Source organism: Prunus mume, linkage group LG2, assembly GCF_029339155.1.
Source record: "Prunus mume cultivar Tortuosa linkage group LG2, ASM2933915v1, whole genome shotgun sequence".
Lineage (NCBI taxonomy): Eukaryota > Viridiplantae > Streptophyta > Magnoliopsida > Rosales > Rosaceae > Prunus > Prunus mume.
The window spans coordinates 10658994-10675683 of NC_142699.1; the positions used below are offsets into that span (position 1 = coordinate 10658994).

Below are 16690 nucleotides of genomic sequence, written 5' to 3' on the forward strand. Positions count from 1 at the left end.
TACCGAAATCTAGATTACATGAGCAGATGCTCATGTGTGATCACCAAATTGTTCTCACCTACAATTCTCATGGTTTCACCTACAATTCTTGCATGGGGTGGTGCCAAAAGTTGCCATCTTTTCTCTGCCAAACTAAGAGCACTCACCACTTGAGGAAATGGCACTCAAGAGTTGTTATCTTCAATGGCGCAATATTTCCAATTGTGCACGCATCATTTGTTCACATTTCATGTCCAAGCTAGAACCCACTATTCATATAGGTCACATTTAGAATGATTAGTCCCACTAATCCAGAGGGACTAATCCAGATTGTTGGTTCCTCTTTTCCAGGGAGTAACATATATACAGATAGAATGTCTCAACAATTAACAATTATTTAATATATTTCCATAGGTCTTGCGCATTAAAAACCAATGGAGGTGGAAAGAACAAAGTTAGGAACCCTAAAAGCTCCTACTCATGGAAAGTTCATTACAGTTCTCAGCATTGATGGAGGTGGAATTAGAGGAATTATTCCAGGAATTATAGTTGCCTTCTTAGAGTCCGAGTTACAGGTTATACAATTCTCGTACACTCATGCTTATATATTTATAATGTTAAAATTACAGTAATTAATTAGAGATCAATTTTTACTTGAGAATTTAAGATGCAATTTTCGTTTTCATGGTGTCGATGCGTGCAGAAGCTAGATGGTGAGGAAGCAAGAGTTGCAGATTACTTCGATGTAGTTGCAGGGACAAGCACAGGTGGTCTGTTGACCATCATGCTAACTGCAGCCAATGACAACAATCGCCCTATGTATGCTGCCAAAGATATCAAGTCCTTCTATTTTGATAACGGCCCTAAAATTTTTCCTCAAGTGAGGTAACATATAATAGACTTAACAAATCTTTTTTCGGTTCTTTGTCGTTTATAATCACACACTTTAATCATAATATAATTAAGCTTCTGGTCGACACATGATATGGGTTATGCCAGCTGATTGTACTTACCCTCTTGTACTCGAATTCAAATCTTGATATCCATAGCCCCAATACCATGTTCAGCTCATGAACACTATCCCAAAAAGCCCAAGCCTGTATGTATAGAACAAATGGAGTACTGGGTTGTATTATCATATGTAACAACATGAGCCCAAGCAACTAGTTAACAAATTAACGAACAATTGATAATTGGATCTTTAAATCACATATTATGCAGACACTAATGACGAATGTGATGCTTGGAGTATCACAAATATAGCATCGGCATTCAGAAAAATGTGTTAATTTACTATCATTTATATCCTAATAGAGTTGATTATTGTCTTACACACTCCTATGTTCTGCATAAGCAACAGTTGGCCACTTGCCAAAATGATCAAAGCAGTGCTTGGACCAAGGTACGATGGCAAGTATCTCCATAATCTCCTTAAGCAAAAACTGGGAAACACAAGATTGTCAACAAACATTGACCAACGTTGTAATCCCAACTTTTGACATCAAGCGACTCCAGCCCACCATCTTCTCCAGCTTTGAGGTTGATCAACCAAATTTTTTATGTCTGAAATTTCTCAAAATTAAGGGCAATATATATTGTACTTAATTAATACTTGGTTTTAGGTGAAGAGCAAGCCACACCTCAATGCCTTACTGTCAGATATAGGTATTGGAACTTCCGCTGCCCCAACTTATTTTCCTGCCCACTATTTTGAAACCAAAGACTCTGCAGGAAAGGTGGAAAAATTCAATCTTGTTGATGGTGGTGTAGCTGCTAACAATCCGGTGAATATAAATTTGATGATCGTGTTGGGTTTGGTAACGGGTATCATAATCTACACTATCTGATACATTATCGAATATTGATTTAGTATCAACAAAATATCGGCACAACATGGATAGTGTAGCATATTGATACCCTATACTAAACAATCTTTTTCCTTTATGGGTGTTTATTTTTTTGGTCCTACAACTATAGTAATGCTGTGTTCAATTATTGTGGTCAACACCTAGACTTTAATTGCTATTGGAGAAGTGACAAAAGAGATTCACAGGAAAAGCCCAGATTTCAATTCTATAAAAGCAGCTGATCATTATGGTAGACTACTGGTACTATCACTGGGAACAGGTTCTCCTAAAGTTGAAGAGAAGTACACTGCAAATGAAGCATCCAGATGGGGAGTGTTTGGTTGGTTAGTAAGTGATCATTCTACCCCATTAGTTGATGCCTTCACTCAAGCAAGTGCAGATTTAGTAGACTTTCATATGTCTGTGGTTTTCAAAAGCCTGGAATCCGAAAAAAATTATCTTCGAATTCAGGTATTCGTCAACATTGCTCGATCGGTCTCATAACCATTTGGTGCCTTAATTTTATTACATGTATGTTGTTATGTAGTCTAGCTGGAAAATGAAATTGCTGAAAACTAAGTACATTTAGTCTTGGTTAAAATTGCAGGATGATACATTGAAAGGGAAAGTGTCCTCTGTTGATAATTCCACGAAGGAGAATCTGGAAAATCTTGCAAAGATTGGAGAAGAGTTGCTAAAGAAACCGGTGTCAAAGGTGAATTTAGAGACGGGTAATTTTGAACCGTCAAAACATGAGACCAATGAACAGGCTCTTACAAGGTGTGAAATTATATATTCTAGCTTAGCTTGTCAATTAAACCCTTCTTATGGCTTCTGTCACATAATAACACAGAACAGTTTTTCTTTAACCCGTATGCAGGTTTGCAAAGCTGCTCTCTCAAGAGAAGCACCTTCGTGAGCAAGCCTCATCATCTTAGAACCCCGTGGCAAATATTTGTGATGCAGTTTGAGATTTTCAGTGTTTTTTTATTTTCCTTTGTTGAAGCAATAAAGTCTGCTTGAGACTTGTAGGTTGTATCCAGATAGAAAATTGTCCAAATTTGAAGTCATCCCTCTAAAAGTATTAATCATTTTGTATGCCAGGGGAACTTTCATAGGGTAAAGGTTTTGGATTCTGTATGTTATATATAATTAGTAACTTTCCTGGGTGGTTGAAACTTCGTTTTCTCATATTTGACTAGAATAAAAGTAATTAAATAAATTTTACAATTCTGTTGATAAGCGTTTTATATAGTCAATCTCCTGCATGTTTAACATTTTCTACTTTCGTGGGTTGTACGGACCTTGTTGGAAATTCTACTTTTGAATACAACTTGCAGTTCAAGTTAATGAAGACTGGTCCTTTAATGATTTTCTTCTATGGCTGCTATTTAAGCAAGAGTTAACTTCAATCAATACTATTTTTTAGTAGTATTTTATTTCTCAAAATCAGAAGAATGTAATAGCTAAAAGTTGAAGTTTTGATTTTTAGCATCGCATGAACGCAATGGAATATGTCACCAACTTGTGATGTGATCAAGAGCCTCAGCAGGGGCTGCTATCACTTGAACAAAAAGGAAAAAGAATAAGGTTTTTTAATCAGTAAAACTAATTGTCGAACATTTAGCATATTGGCCTGGAAATGCTTATAATGCAGTCTGCAGAATTGACTTCTGACTTCGATCCTTCGATTACAGCTGTGCGGTACACAAGTTTCCTAAGCATGACATCAAGCTGGAGAATAAAAAGTCTGTTGCAGATTCTTATGAAAATTTTGCATTTCTGAGTTCTTTTCTCTCAACTCAGTCATGATGCATGGTGAATGTCTGGACATCAAACTAACTGGTGTATATAAGCTCTAAGAAAGACAATGGAAAATTCACTTTCAGTGTAGATTGATCTTCAAATTACAGGCATATCATTCTTATATCTTCAGGTCACCTCAGGGAATGTAATTAAGATTTGAGCTGTTTCCATATGGGGAAAATCCGATGAAAAGTACAAAAACTTGAATGAGACTTAATGCAGGAAAGAATTCTTCATTACGTAGGTAAGAGTCTTTCAATACAATTGATCAGGAGCAGAAGAAGGATTACATCACGTCTGGATAAGATTACAAATGGAGTTAATTCTTAATTGAGATTAGGAGCTGAGCTGGAGGATTAGCTTCAGCTAACCTCTGGAAGCATAGGCTTCTGTAGAGAGTCTGTTCTTCAATGCTGACGTCCTGCTGTCATGATGGTTACCTCAGCTCTCTGAGTTAGTTTGCTTGCAAAAACCATGCTCAATCAAAATTATAAGTAAAGGGAGGTGAGAAGAAATGAAAACATACAAAAATCCCAATTTATATATAGGGAAAAATCTGTTTATGCAGTGAAAAATTCAGAAAATGAAGCAAAATGTTTTTCTTTTCGCTATTAACAGAGTACTGTGTAATTGGAGATGATGTCCTGATGTTGTCTACAATTATTATTGTGTGGTTGAGTGTAAGATAGGTACTAAAACATAATGTCCACCCTAATCAAGGTACAGGAAAAACTACGGCGGCCATAAAATTATATGATTAAATTATGAGCATTTGCTTGATGTAGTGTACCATACATCTCTTATCATCATGCATGTTGAAGCTATGTGCAGACATAGTTTAATTGAACGGTAGACCATTCAATTTATGATTTTGTGCAAGTACTTATCCTAATTGACCTTCTTGGCTTGCTATCCTATCGTTGATCATTGCCGCCTTTTACGAATCAAAGCGTTTGCAACGTGTTATGTAATTTAATTTTCTGCTAATCCTTGAATATGCAGCACCAAGATCTTTTGGTGCCTTCCTAGTATGTCGTCCACACAAAAGAAACTGATATTAATGAATTATAATCAAAAGCAGGACTAGTTGCTTGGTAGAGGTTATTTAGAGGTTAGGCAATTCATGAGCAATTCAGGATTTGACCTAACAAGCTGTTTCCTGTGCATTTGCTAACCTCAATTGTTTCACCTAATCATTTTCACCTACAAGTCTCATGAGATCTCACCTACAATTCTAGAACTCTCACATATTTGACTTGTCCATGGCATATAGCTTGGGGAGCAATGAACATGTTTGCTGTAGAAGCAGGGCATTGTTGGACTGTACATGATCATTTTAATAAGGGAGATTCATCATTATACCAATATAGGGGCCAAATTATTAAAAAAAAAACCTATGAACCTATGTGAAATGGACTTTAGAAACACAACCGAAACCCATTTACAACATAACTATGAGGCTTTTAACTTCTTATAAATTACAAAACAACCATCGATTTATTAAACAAGCCCAACTCCAAAACCTCATTAAAAAACCTAAAACACTCAATAGGACATCAAAGTAATTTAATAATTAAAATTAAATTCAATAGAGTCAGTTGTTATTTTTTGGGTTTGTTTACAGAAATTAAATGATGAGTATATGACTAAATATCTCTTTTAATAATTATATGTCATTTCCTTGCTTAGAAAACATGCCTCCAACTTGAGCCATATCCACGAAAAATATCAACCGGTCAAAACTTTGAATCACATTCATCCTTTGACATTGTGCTTTATTCAATCACTTTTTTGGGGGGCATAATCCATTGACTTGGTTGAATCCTGGAAAATGTGTGTGCAATGGAATCTATAAATACCTCTACTTCTCTCAAGGAGAATTCACAAAGAAATCTCGCAAGCTATAAATCCTTCTTCTAATAATTAACTTCAGACTCTCTTTCCTTCTAGCTCTCTCTATCTCTATATAGCAGCAACTCAAACTCTCAAGTCTCTCATGGAAAGAACCAAAAGTATACCCCTGCAGCCCCCAACTTATGGAAACCTAATCACTGTTCTAAGCATTGATGGGGGTGGAATAAGAGGGCTTATCCCAGGAACTATCCTTGCTTTCCTAGAATCTGAGCTTCAGGTAGAATAAGAATTTTACTATTAGGTTATCTTTGTGTGGGAGTATACATGGTTTATGACTTGTTTTTCACAATGTATAGATTCATTTGCGATGTATGCATCCGGCACTGCTATTGTTTTTGGGGATACATAACCTCATGTTGTTTATTCCAAGTCTTGCATCACACTACATAAAATGCAAGACTTCTCTATCGATCGTTACTAATTTTGGGTTGGATGCTCTAAGCTTTAAAAGCTCGTATGCATAAATATTTATCTTCTTCTCCTTGGCATGTGCATGCATGCACATATACATGTATAAGATATTCACATGTCCAACATCTGTCTTATAATACTCTCTAACTTTTTACCACAGCTACACTATTGCTAAAGGATACTAATGTTATTGATCATGTTGCAGAAGCTGGATGGTGAGGATGCAAGACTGGCAGATTATTTTGATGTGATTGCAGGAACAAGTACAGGTGGTCTTGTGACTGCCATGCTCACAGCCCCGGATGAGAACAACCGTCCTCTGTTCGCTGCCAATGATATTAAGGAATTCTACCTTAATGAGTGCCCTAAAATCTTCCCCCAGAACACGTAATGTTTACATAACTTTAATTTGCAGATTGCTACATTTTTTGATATAAATACTTTCTATCTATATATATATATATAGAGTAAACTAAATACAAGCTTAATGTTTTAAACAACAGGTGTCCGTTGTTTCCCTATGTTACAAAGATTATCAAAGCTCTAGCAGGACCAAAATACAACGGGAAGTATCTACATAGCCTGGTGAGGCAAAAACTGGGTGACAAAAAACTGCACCAAACATTGACTAACGTTGTGATTCCTACATTTGACATAAGGAATCTCCAGCCAACAATCTTTTCCAGCTTTGAGGTTCACCTTCTGCTATTCACTTCTTTCTTCCTCAAGTTCATCTTTTCCAGCAAACATTGACTTATCATAATATGTGGTTTTTCAGGTGAACCATAAGCCATGCTTTGATGCCTTACTCTCCGACATATGCATTGGAACCTCAGCAGCACCAACTTATCTTCCAGCTCATTATTTCAAAACCAAGGACGGTGAAGGAAACGTTAAAGAATTTAACCTTATCGATGGTGGAGTGGCTGCAAATAATCCGGTACATAATATAAAACAACCGAATATTGAATATTAAATATTAAATTATTTATTAAAAAAAATCCGGTTCAGAAAAATGACTTCAAGATGTGTCCTTGTTTCAGACTTTGCTTGCTATTGGTGAAGTGACAAAGGCAATAATCAAGGGGAGCTCCGACTTCTTCCCTATAAAACCTATGGACTATGGCCGATTTCTGGTGATATCATTAGGAACTGGCTCACCAAAAGATGAGGTGAAGTACAATGCACATGATGCAGCTAAATGGGGCATGTTGAATTGGTTAACCAGCGGTGGTTCCACCCCAATCATTAATGTTTTCAGCTACAGTAGCGCAGATATGGTTGATCTTAACCTTTCTGTGGTTTTCCAAGCCCTTCACTCCGAGAAAAACTACCTTCGAATTCAGGTATACTTATTTTAATCAATTCTCTCAATTTGATTAATAACATGCAACAACAAATATATTAACATAGGCACATTTATAAAAAAAACACCGCAGGATGACAAGCTACAAGGGGATGTAGCTTCCGTGGATGTAGCAACAGAGAAGAATTTGGACAGTCTTGTGCAAGTTGGTGAAGGCCTATTGAAACAGCCAGTTTCCAGGGTTAACTTGGAGACAGGCAAATTTGAGGCTTGTAATCATGAAACTAATGAAGAGGCTCTTACAAGGTATGCATCATATATTAACTGCCAATATTAATATTATTCCATAATCTATGTGCTAGTATTTTTCTCTAGTAATTCATCCAAATATTAAAATCTGTAACTTACTTGCAGGTTTGCAAAACTACTCTCCGAAGAGAAGTGGCTTCGTCTCGCAAGGTCGCCCCACGGACACACTCCAAAACCCAACTGATCGATCATACACATATTATGTTCACAGCTCATGATGAATTCTTTCATTTATTATTGTTCAAGTAGTAAATTGAAATTGTAATTTTTGAGGTATCTGAATAAAACCCAGGAGGGGTGGGATAACAATGTAACAGATGTATTCATTCTTCTCTATCAATGAAATTTAAGAATTGCAATTTGCAAGCAAGAACTATGCACGTGGCCAAATTTTTATATATTATCAGCAACTCTGTTTATGATTAAATTATTATTATAAACTGTATTTAGTATAATAAACAAATTAAATTTAACCTTTTTTGCAGAAAAGAAAACTATGCACGTGTTGTGACCTTTTGAGCTCTTTCGATAAAATGGCTATGCACATATCACCAACTCTTTGGATTAGAGATAGTGATGTTAGCTTTAAGAGCTGAATTTTCGTGTTTGGCATTTTGTTGCTTGCATTATTAGCATGCAGAAAGTAGACGCATATCACTATTATTGGAAAAGTTAAGCCCAGAGGTTAAGCGTAATTTTGTATTAGTCAAGTTGGAATGTGACTCTTACCAACAAGTCCACGGACAAAAAGGGTGCAGGTCAAGTTTGTGAAAATGAAGGCCACCATCTATCTTGGCCTCTAGGGCATATAGAAATCATTGATAAACTTAAACAAATACAATTTCACATGGGCGGTACCGGGCTTTGAACTGGTTTTAACTGTAATAATTATCTCCTTGAGCACAGCCAAAAGGTTGAAGATTTAAGTATTAGTATCAAACGTACCAATTCATTGCTTCATCATCACTTAAAGACAGAACGGTGCACAGAATTGTAATCGTCAAACATTGAACATGGACTAGGGATGGCTTTCACTGAATTAGATCTACATAAATGCATGGACTGAATTCTATAATTTCATGCGTCGTCTGGTGCGTTCTCCTTGTTTTTTTTTTTGGGTCTAAATATGATATCACCACCAGTACTAATTAAAGAGTATTACAGAAACAGCAGTATCATGAGGAGCAGAGTACTAGTTGAAGCTTATCCTCAAGCTCAGCCTCTAAACTAATTAAATGTTCTTAAAAGTTTGTTACATCAGTTAGTTTTAAGAGAGGCATCAGTCTTATCAATTGATACATTTTATTGCAGCTACTCTTTACATCAAGAGGAGCCTTTTATCAGTTTTTCTTCATTGAATGGGAAAACCCTCTTGCAGTTTCACTGATATGTCATAGTTTCATCTTGTTACACTTTTTTGCTTCATTATAGGCTGGAGAGTAGATAACAACAAGCAACTTAGGGAATATAATGCTAAAAAGTGTATATATATATATATATATATATATATATATACTTGCTAAAAGACAACAGAAAACTACAAGATTAAATGCTGGAGAAATTTTGCAGACTCATTGGTTTGATGAACAGACTGTAATCTTGTGATTTTTGCATCCTCTAAATCTCCCCGAAGAAATAGTCATAGTGATCATCTGCTCCTCAATCTTTTATAAAATCCAACTCAGTAAGGTGAGTATACAAATATATACACACTAGATGTATGTATTTGTGCACGTATGCTTTACAAAACATTGAAAATTCTACCACAATGAACATGTTATTTGGAATTGAGGACTTAAATTAAAGTAATAAATTTTAGGAAGGTTTCCACTACCATTTAAACAAATAATAATGGATTATCTGGAATCAGGATTTCGGCAAATTTAAGAAAAAGAATGGATAAGTCACTTTTCACTTGCAGCTAACTTTAGGTATTGTATGGGGGAAAGTGGGAACAGATGAATGACAGTAAATTATACAGAAATTCAATTTATATTCAAAGGGAAGCGTTTACTAAGCTTTGTACCACATGGTAAAACAGAAACCAAAAGGTTTTCCTCTTCCTTATTGACAGTAGCATTTTATTGTACAATGATTGATGACTGTGTTGTTGAAGTGTACGATTGCTAATAAGACAACATGTTACCCCCCTAAATTGAAGTCCACGAACAACATATGACAATAGAACTTGATTAAATTTTTCAGCATCCCTTTATCATCCTATTGAAGTCAAATGCAGGCAAAATTGAATGGAAGACCATTTTCCATCACACTGGCAACTTGTGGCCTCCTGATTGCCCTTCTAATCTTACTGCTAATGTTCATCGCCGCCTTATACGAATCAGCTCATAACATGTAAAGATTTAATCCTTTGACAAGGAATCTTAAATATCATAATGTCCCTTCATTGTATGTAGCCGCAGAGAAGAACTTGAAATTTATAATAAGCTAAAGTTTTGGCTGCATGCTTGATAGAGGTGCTTTAAGGGTAGGAAATTCATGGCCGTCCTCAGTGGGGATTGGCCTAACCAGCATCATGTTAATTAGCCTCCAAGATGGCTTCACATTGTCACCTACAAGTCTCATGGAGTCTCACCTACAATTCTACAATTAGAGGAACCATAATTAACCATTTTCCTGTAGAAAGGTGCTAATGTTTGACTAGAAATGAACATTTCCATTCTCAGTCTACATGTCCAACTTGAACTATATCCAATAAACTACAAAGGATTAAAAAATTTGAATCACATTCATACCCATTGACATTGTACTTTTCTTAACACTTTTTGGGTACATGTATGCATAATCCAATGACTTGGCTATAAATACCCCTGTAGTACTTCTGTCAAAGGGAAAATTACCAAAGAACTCTAGCTATATATTTATCTAAACCCTCTTCTAGAATTCAGACTCTCTCTCTCTCTCTCTCTCTCTCTCTTTTATATAGCAGCAACTCAAGTCTCATGAACAGAAGCAAGAGTATACCTTTGCAGGCCCCAACCTATGGAAACCTCATCACCGTTTTAAGCATCGATGGGGGTGGAATAAGAGGGCTTATCCCTGGAACCATCCTTGGTTACCTTGAAGCTGAGCTTCAGGTAGACTATTCAATCCTTATGTCCTCTGCATACGCATTCACATATAATGTCTTTGATCGATAATTCCATGTCAAATAACATTGTTTCTAAGTCATATAAGTACTCAAAATGTTTGATCATGTTGCAGAAACTGGATGGTGAAGATGCAAGAATCGCCGACTATTTCGATGTGATTGCAGGAACAAGCACTGGTGGCCTTGTAACTGCCATGCTTGCAACCCCAGATGAGAACAACCGCCCTGTGTTTGCTGCCAAAGATATTAAGGACTTCTACCTTACTCACTGCCCCAAAATCTTCCCCCAGAAACAGTAATGTTTACATGTTAAATGCCAAATTGTTGTTAAATATTACAGAACATGTTTTTGTTAAAATAGATTCTAACATAAGCACTAATTTTTTAAACAACAGCTGTCCAATATTTCCTTATGCTACAAAGATTATCAAAGCTCTAGCAGGACCAAAATACGATGGGAAGTATTTGCATGACTTGGTTGGGCAGAAACTTGGTGACAAAAAACTGCACCAGACATTAACTAACGTTGTCATTCCAACATTTGACATAAAGCAGCTCCAACCAACAATCTTTTCCAGCTATGAGGTTGTCCCCTTACTTTGAATTTAACCCATCATATCACTTCTTGACTTAATTTTTTTGATCACCAGTTTAATGTTACTTTTACTGTTTGTTATTTGATAATTACTCTGTTTAAATTATGTGCTTTTCTTGGGTGGTTAGGTGAAACATAAGCCAGGCTTCGATGCTAAACTCTCAGACATATGCATTGCAACCTCAGCAGCGCCTACTTATCTCCCAGCCCATTATTTTGAAACCATGGACCCAGAAGGGAATGTAAGAGAATTTAACCTCATCGATGGTGGTGTGGCTGCAAATAATCCGGTACATATTTTCGCACATCTTCTAACGAAGTTTATAGAAGAAAAATACCACTCGACCACTAGCTAGTTGGTTTTCAAATAACTCTATGTTAGTGTAAATTGATTATATTTTTGCTCTTATTTCAGACTTTACTTGCTATTGGTGAAGTGACAAAGACAATAATCAAGGGAGCTCAGATTTTTTCCCTATAAAGCCCATGGACTATACAAGGTTTCTAGTGATATCATTAGGAACAGGCTCAGCAAAAGCTGAGTTCAAATACCATGCACTTTCTGCAGCCAAATGGGGCTTGTTAGATTGGTTAACCAGCGGTGGTGGAACCCCAATAATTGATGTTTTCAGTCAATCAAGTGCTGATATGGTCGATTATCACCTTTCTGTTGTTTTCCAAGCCCTCCGCTCAGAAAATAATTACCTTCGAATTCAGGTAATTAATCCAATTCATCACTCATTGTTCGGACCACATTTACTGGTCACATTGCTGGCTACTATCTCTTTAATAAACTATATGAGTCCGAATCAGCTGTACTTAGTAAATGTGTTACAAATCGTATTATTATTTATCTTATTAACCCAAATTAATGCAGGATGACACGTTAACCGGGCATGTATCTTCTGTGGACATAGCCGATAAGCAGAATTTGGATGATCTTCTGATAGTTGGTGAAAGGCTGTTGAAAAAACCAGTTTCCAGGGTTAATTTGGAGACTGGCAGGGTGGAGCCTTCAAAACATGAATCTAATGAAGAGGCTCTCACAAGGTAATAAAACCAACAAAATATTCATTTCCAAAATTTATGTGTTCAATTTTTGCAATCTGTAATAACAGAAAGTTGTAATTAACTGTGCAGGTTTGCAAAACTATTATCGGAAGAGAAGTGGCTTCGCCTTGCAAGGTCACCCCATGGACATACTCCAAAACCAAAACTCAACTACTGACTCTTTTGTTTTGCCATTAAGTTTTTTGTTTTTTGTATTTTGTATTGAATTTTGGTGTTAATTAATTTGAGGGAAAAATTGTTGTAATAAATGATAATCATAATCAACACTATGATTATTAATTCATTTATTTTCTGTTTTACTTATTGGGAATAGATAGCCATAAATGATAATCCGCGTCGTTATCCATTTTAGTCCAAATTAAAACTTCAAAATAAAACAAAAGTTGCTGGTCCAAAAAATATATTTTTAATCTTTTTTTCTTTTTACAAAGAAAACAATGAATTTCATTAATAAAAACAAAAAGGTTTTTCAGGTTTTACACATAAAAAATTTTCACTTTTGGAAAAGCCAAAGCTTTTTCAAATCAGACATGCAAATGTATTGAATTCATTATGAAATCTAAAAATAAATAAATTTCATTTTTGATTCTTTTAAAATTTCTCTCTCCTTTTGCTTTTTCCAAAATGTCTCAAACAAAAATACACAGTGGTGCCGACATATATAAAGTTGCCTCGTTAAAACTCCTTCTATATATAAAAGGCGATTGCTATATATATATATATATATATTATAGATATGAAAACAAGGTTATACTCAATTAGCATCCCATTTTATGGTTTATTTTATGCCCCGACCAGTTGCCAATAAAATTCAATCTTGAAAGAAAGTGTTTGAAAATTCTTGTGAAGTAGATATTGAGAGCAGTTGAGGGAGCATGCATATTGACCATGTGGTCATTTTTGTTTTGTGGTCCGAATCTCAGATCCAGAAACCATGAATTTTTTTATTGTTTTCCAGTTAATAGTCAACTTGGATTACTTTATTTTCATTTTCAATATTTAAGTAAATGTCTTTGTCCTTTCTTTAATTTATTTTTATATTACCAACAATGTAAATAAGGAAGTACTAGTCCACTTAATCAAAATATGAAAATCGGTTTTTTAAATGATCAAATAGAGACTTTAATTTTTAATCAAAACCATTTTTCATTTAGTCAATATTTTTTCTGAATGCATAAAGGGGCCTCATACGGATTTGCTAAATCGCGTCAAGAATGTATTGATCCCTTTCTTTTCTTCTTGACATATGTGATATATATCTTTTATTTGGATTCTTTATATTTTTGTGAGCAGTGTGGCAAGGAACCAAACCAAAGAAACAAAACACACAAAAGGAAATTTATGTTAATTGGATGTGGGGAAAGTAGCAAAAGAAAAGGAGAAAAGTATAATAAAATTAAAATACTTCGATTTCTAACTCAAATAAAGAATCAAGTAAATACTGCTGATCACAACCAACATGCTGGTTGGTATTTATTGGGAGAAAATAATTAAATTACAATATGAACAATAATGAATTCATTATTAGCACTAATTTCACCATATGGTTATTTATTTATTTAGTGCTTTATTTTAATTTTAAAAAAATCTAATTAGAGGGAATAATAAGCGTGAGATTAGCAATATGTGATCATCAGTTGGAGTTGCTGTCTGCTACAGCCTTTGGTGATCTCATTTCACGGACCTTCCTTTCCCTGGACAGAATTTGCGCCACCCTACACACGTGCAGATTAATTAAGAAAATTAATTGTGATTAGTAATGTTTAATCAATATAACATATTTATGTTCATGCTAAAAAATCATATTAGATTGGTGAGTAATCAAATAGACATATACCTTACGAGAGCTTCTTCATTTGTTTCCTGATGAGCAGGCTCATAGATACCGGTTTGCAAATTCACCCTCGAAACCGGTTTCTTCAACAATTCCTCTCCAACTTTTACAAGGTTATTCAAGTTTTCTTGCGTAGCAATGTCTACTGAAGATACTGTTTTCTCCAATGTATCATCCTGCACCATACATATTTTCACTTCAACCCGTTAATTATCGATTTTTACTGTGAGTTTGGATCATTGATTATGGTATAGATTAATTCATAGTATGGCAGTAAATATATCCCAAATACCTGAATTCGGAGGTAATTTTTCTCACAGTCGAGAGCTTGAAAAACAGTAGCAAGGTGGAAATCGACCATGTCACTACTTGCTTGAGTAAATACATCTACCAATGGAGTGGAACCCCCTTTCGTCAACCATCCCAAAAGACCCCATTTAGCTGCATCATCGGCATTATATTTCTCTTCAGATTTTGCTGAACCAGTACCCAACGATATCACTAAGAACCGACCATACTCAGTTGACCTTATAGCAAAGAAGTCAGAATTTCCCTGGTGGATTTCTTTTGTCATTTCGCTTATAGCAACCAAAGCCTGATAAGAAAAAACAACAATATAATGAACGAGAGTTAAATAAGCTTTTGAAATTGCATGGTGTATTATAGATCAAGGTCATAATGTAATTATATATATACCGGGTTGTTAGCAGCAACGCCACCATCAATGAGATCGAAATCTCTTGATTCACCAGTGGAAGTTTTGGTTTCAAAATGGTGCGCTGGAAGATAGGTTGGGGCTGCTGAAGTCCCAATGCATATGTCCGACAGTAAAGCATTTATGCTAGTGTTCTTTTTCTCCTATAATCACCATCGAAACAGAAAACCAACCATGTAACTATATTAGATTTAACAAAACAAACATATATATACACACATACACATATATATATTTAAAGATATGAAAACAAACCTCATAGCTAGAGAAGACCATTGGTTGTAGCCGCTTTATATCAAAAGTTGGGATTATAACGTTTGTTAACGTGTCACTTAATCGTATGTCTCCTAATATTTCCTTCACTATCTTATGTAAATACTTCCCATCATACTTTGGTCCTGACACAGCTTTTACCATGTCCATGGCCTCACCAATCAATGTATAGTTGCTGCACAAGCAAAATATATGTGATTGTTAGCCACTATATATGTATAATATTAAAAAAGAAAAAGGTGTTCAAGCTAAGATTAATTATACTAATAATTGATGTACATGCACAAGATTAATGACATTGAGTTGAAGTTAAGATTGATGTTAAATAGCTTGTTAGGTACCTGTCTTGAGGGAAGATCTTAGGACAATGTTCGAGATAAAAATCGTTAATGTCTTTAGCAGCAAATAAGGGTCGATTATTTTCATCTGGGGTAGTAAGCATGGCAGTCACAAGCCCACCAGTGCTAGTCCCTGCAATCACATCAAAGTAATCTGCAAGCCTTGCTTCTTCACCATCTAGCTTCTGCATATGTGGCAAAGTTCAAGTGAAAATAAATTAGCAAGACAATTATTTTAAACATTATTAATTAAAGTTAAATTATGGGTTTTAATATATATGCTTAATTACCTGAAGCTCGGATTCTAGGAATTTGAGTATAGTTCCGGGAATAATCCCTCTAATTCCACCTCCATCAATGCTCAGAACGGTGACGATGTTCCCGTAAGTGGGAGACTGAAGAAATGATCTTGCTCTCTCCATTTGAGATGAAAGAGAAGGCATACAGAATGCTGCACAACACAGGAAATGTATAGGAGAGGTACTCGGAAGGAAGAGTGCTTATTTAGTATGAACTAATGAATAAAACTGCAGAGAGAATAAAGGCTTGAACCCTAAAAGAAGGCTGATGATGATGGGATTAATTGAGTTTAGTAAACTTGAGCACCTAGCTATGCCTTATATAGAGATCTTTTCCCCTTCCAACTTTGACCCCAAATTTGTATGCATGTCGCTATAACAAGTTTTAAGTTGGACCACTTCTGTCAGACTTTTCTAATTAAACACTGCATTCGTGTCATGTGGACACAATGGGTTACATATGGGTACTGCTGTATATTTTAACAATCAATGGGTTAGATCAGTATTGTTTTTATTGGTCAACCTCAATTGTTGAAAAATTAGGCCTGAAATTTGTAGGGATTTCTATGAAGCCATTATTAAAAAAGGGGAAATTTTGTTGTTGAATATCTTGATGAACAAAACATCTAAAAAGATTGATGATAAGTATAATGGTGATCAAAGTTTAAATGTGTCTAGACGTTTGACCAATATCTTAAACTATATATAGAGAGAGAAATTCTCCTATATATGCGGACGTCTAGACGTTATTACCGTGCGGACGTATGCCGTGTAGTTTCTACTACCCCTTTATGTTTTCCTCCCTATTTACAATGACACAACACAGTAATAACGCGCTGACATCCTCATGAGAGAATATATATATATATAGCACATGAAAA

At 35.4% G+C, this 16690-nt stretch overlaps 3 protein-coding genes and 1 pseudogene across 4 annotated transcripts; 3 read left to right on the top strand and 1 right to left on the bottom strand.

Moving 5' to 3' along the window:
- The first annotated feature begins 322 nt into the window (after nt 1–322).
- On the top strand, nt 323–3068 carry LOC103343401 (patatin-like protein 2; annotated as a pseudogene). The gene is made up of 7 exons (XR_016124169.1): nt 323–554; nt 683–864; nt 1340–1518; nt 1602–1763; nt 1992–2297; nt 2434–2606; nt 2707–3068. The product of XR_016124169.1 is annotated as a patatin-like protein 2 (transcript).
- A 2463-nt stretch (nt 3069–5531) lies between these two features.
- LOC103328162 (patatin-like protein 2) lies at nt 5532–7948 on the top strand. Its single transcript, XM_089047540.1, has 7 exons — nt 5532–5763; nt 6163–6344; nt 6461–6650; nt 6736–6897; nt 7001–7303; nt 7397–7569; nt 7678–7948. Exons 1-7 carry the CDS (start codon nt 5629–5631, stop codon nt 7754–7756), a joined length of 1224 nt encoding a protein of 407 aa, XP_088903666.1. The 5' UTR covers nt 5532–5628; the 3' UTR covers nt 7757–7948.
- A 2492-nt stretch (nt 7949–10440) lies between these two features.
- On the top strand, nt 10441–12333 carry LOC103328161 (patatin-like protein 2). The gene is given in 7 exon segments (XM_008230554.3): nt 10441–10670; nt 10798–10979; nt 11080–11269; nt 11408–11569; nt 11695–11734; nt 11737–11996; nt 12157–12333. Coding segments are annotated over 7 exon segments (1146 nt in total). The 5' UTR covers nt 10441–10535.
- A 1346-nt stretch (nt 12334–13679) lies between these two features.
- LOC148919593 (patatin-like protein 2) lies at nt 13680–16061 on the bottom strand. The gene is made up of 7 exons (XM_089046639.1): nt 15801–16061; nt 15514–15695; nt 15155–15347; nt 14881–15042; nt 14477–14779; nt 14188–14360; nt 13680–14065 (listed from the first exon to the last, which is right to left on the bottom strand). Exons 1-7 carry the CDS (start codon nt 15951–15953, stop codon nt 13984–13986), a joined length of 1248 nt encoding a protein of 415 aa, XP_088902765.1. The 5' UTR covers nt 15954–16061; the 3' UTR covers nt 13680–13983.
- Nucleotides 16062–16690: the final 629 nt, after the last annotated feature.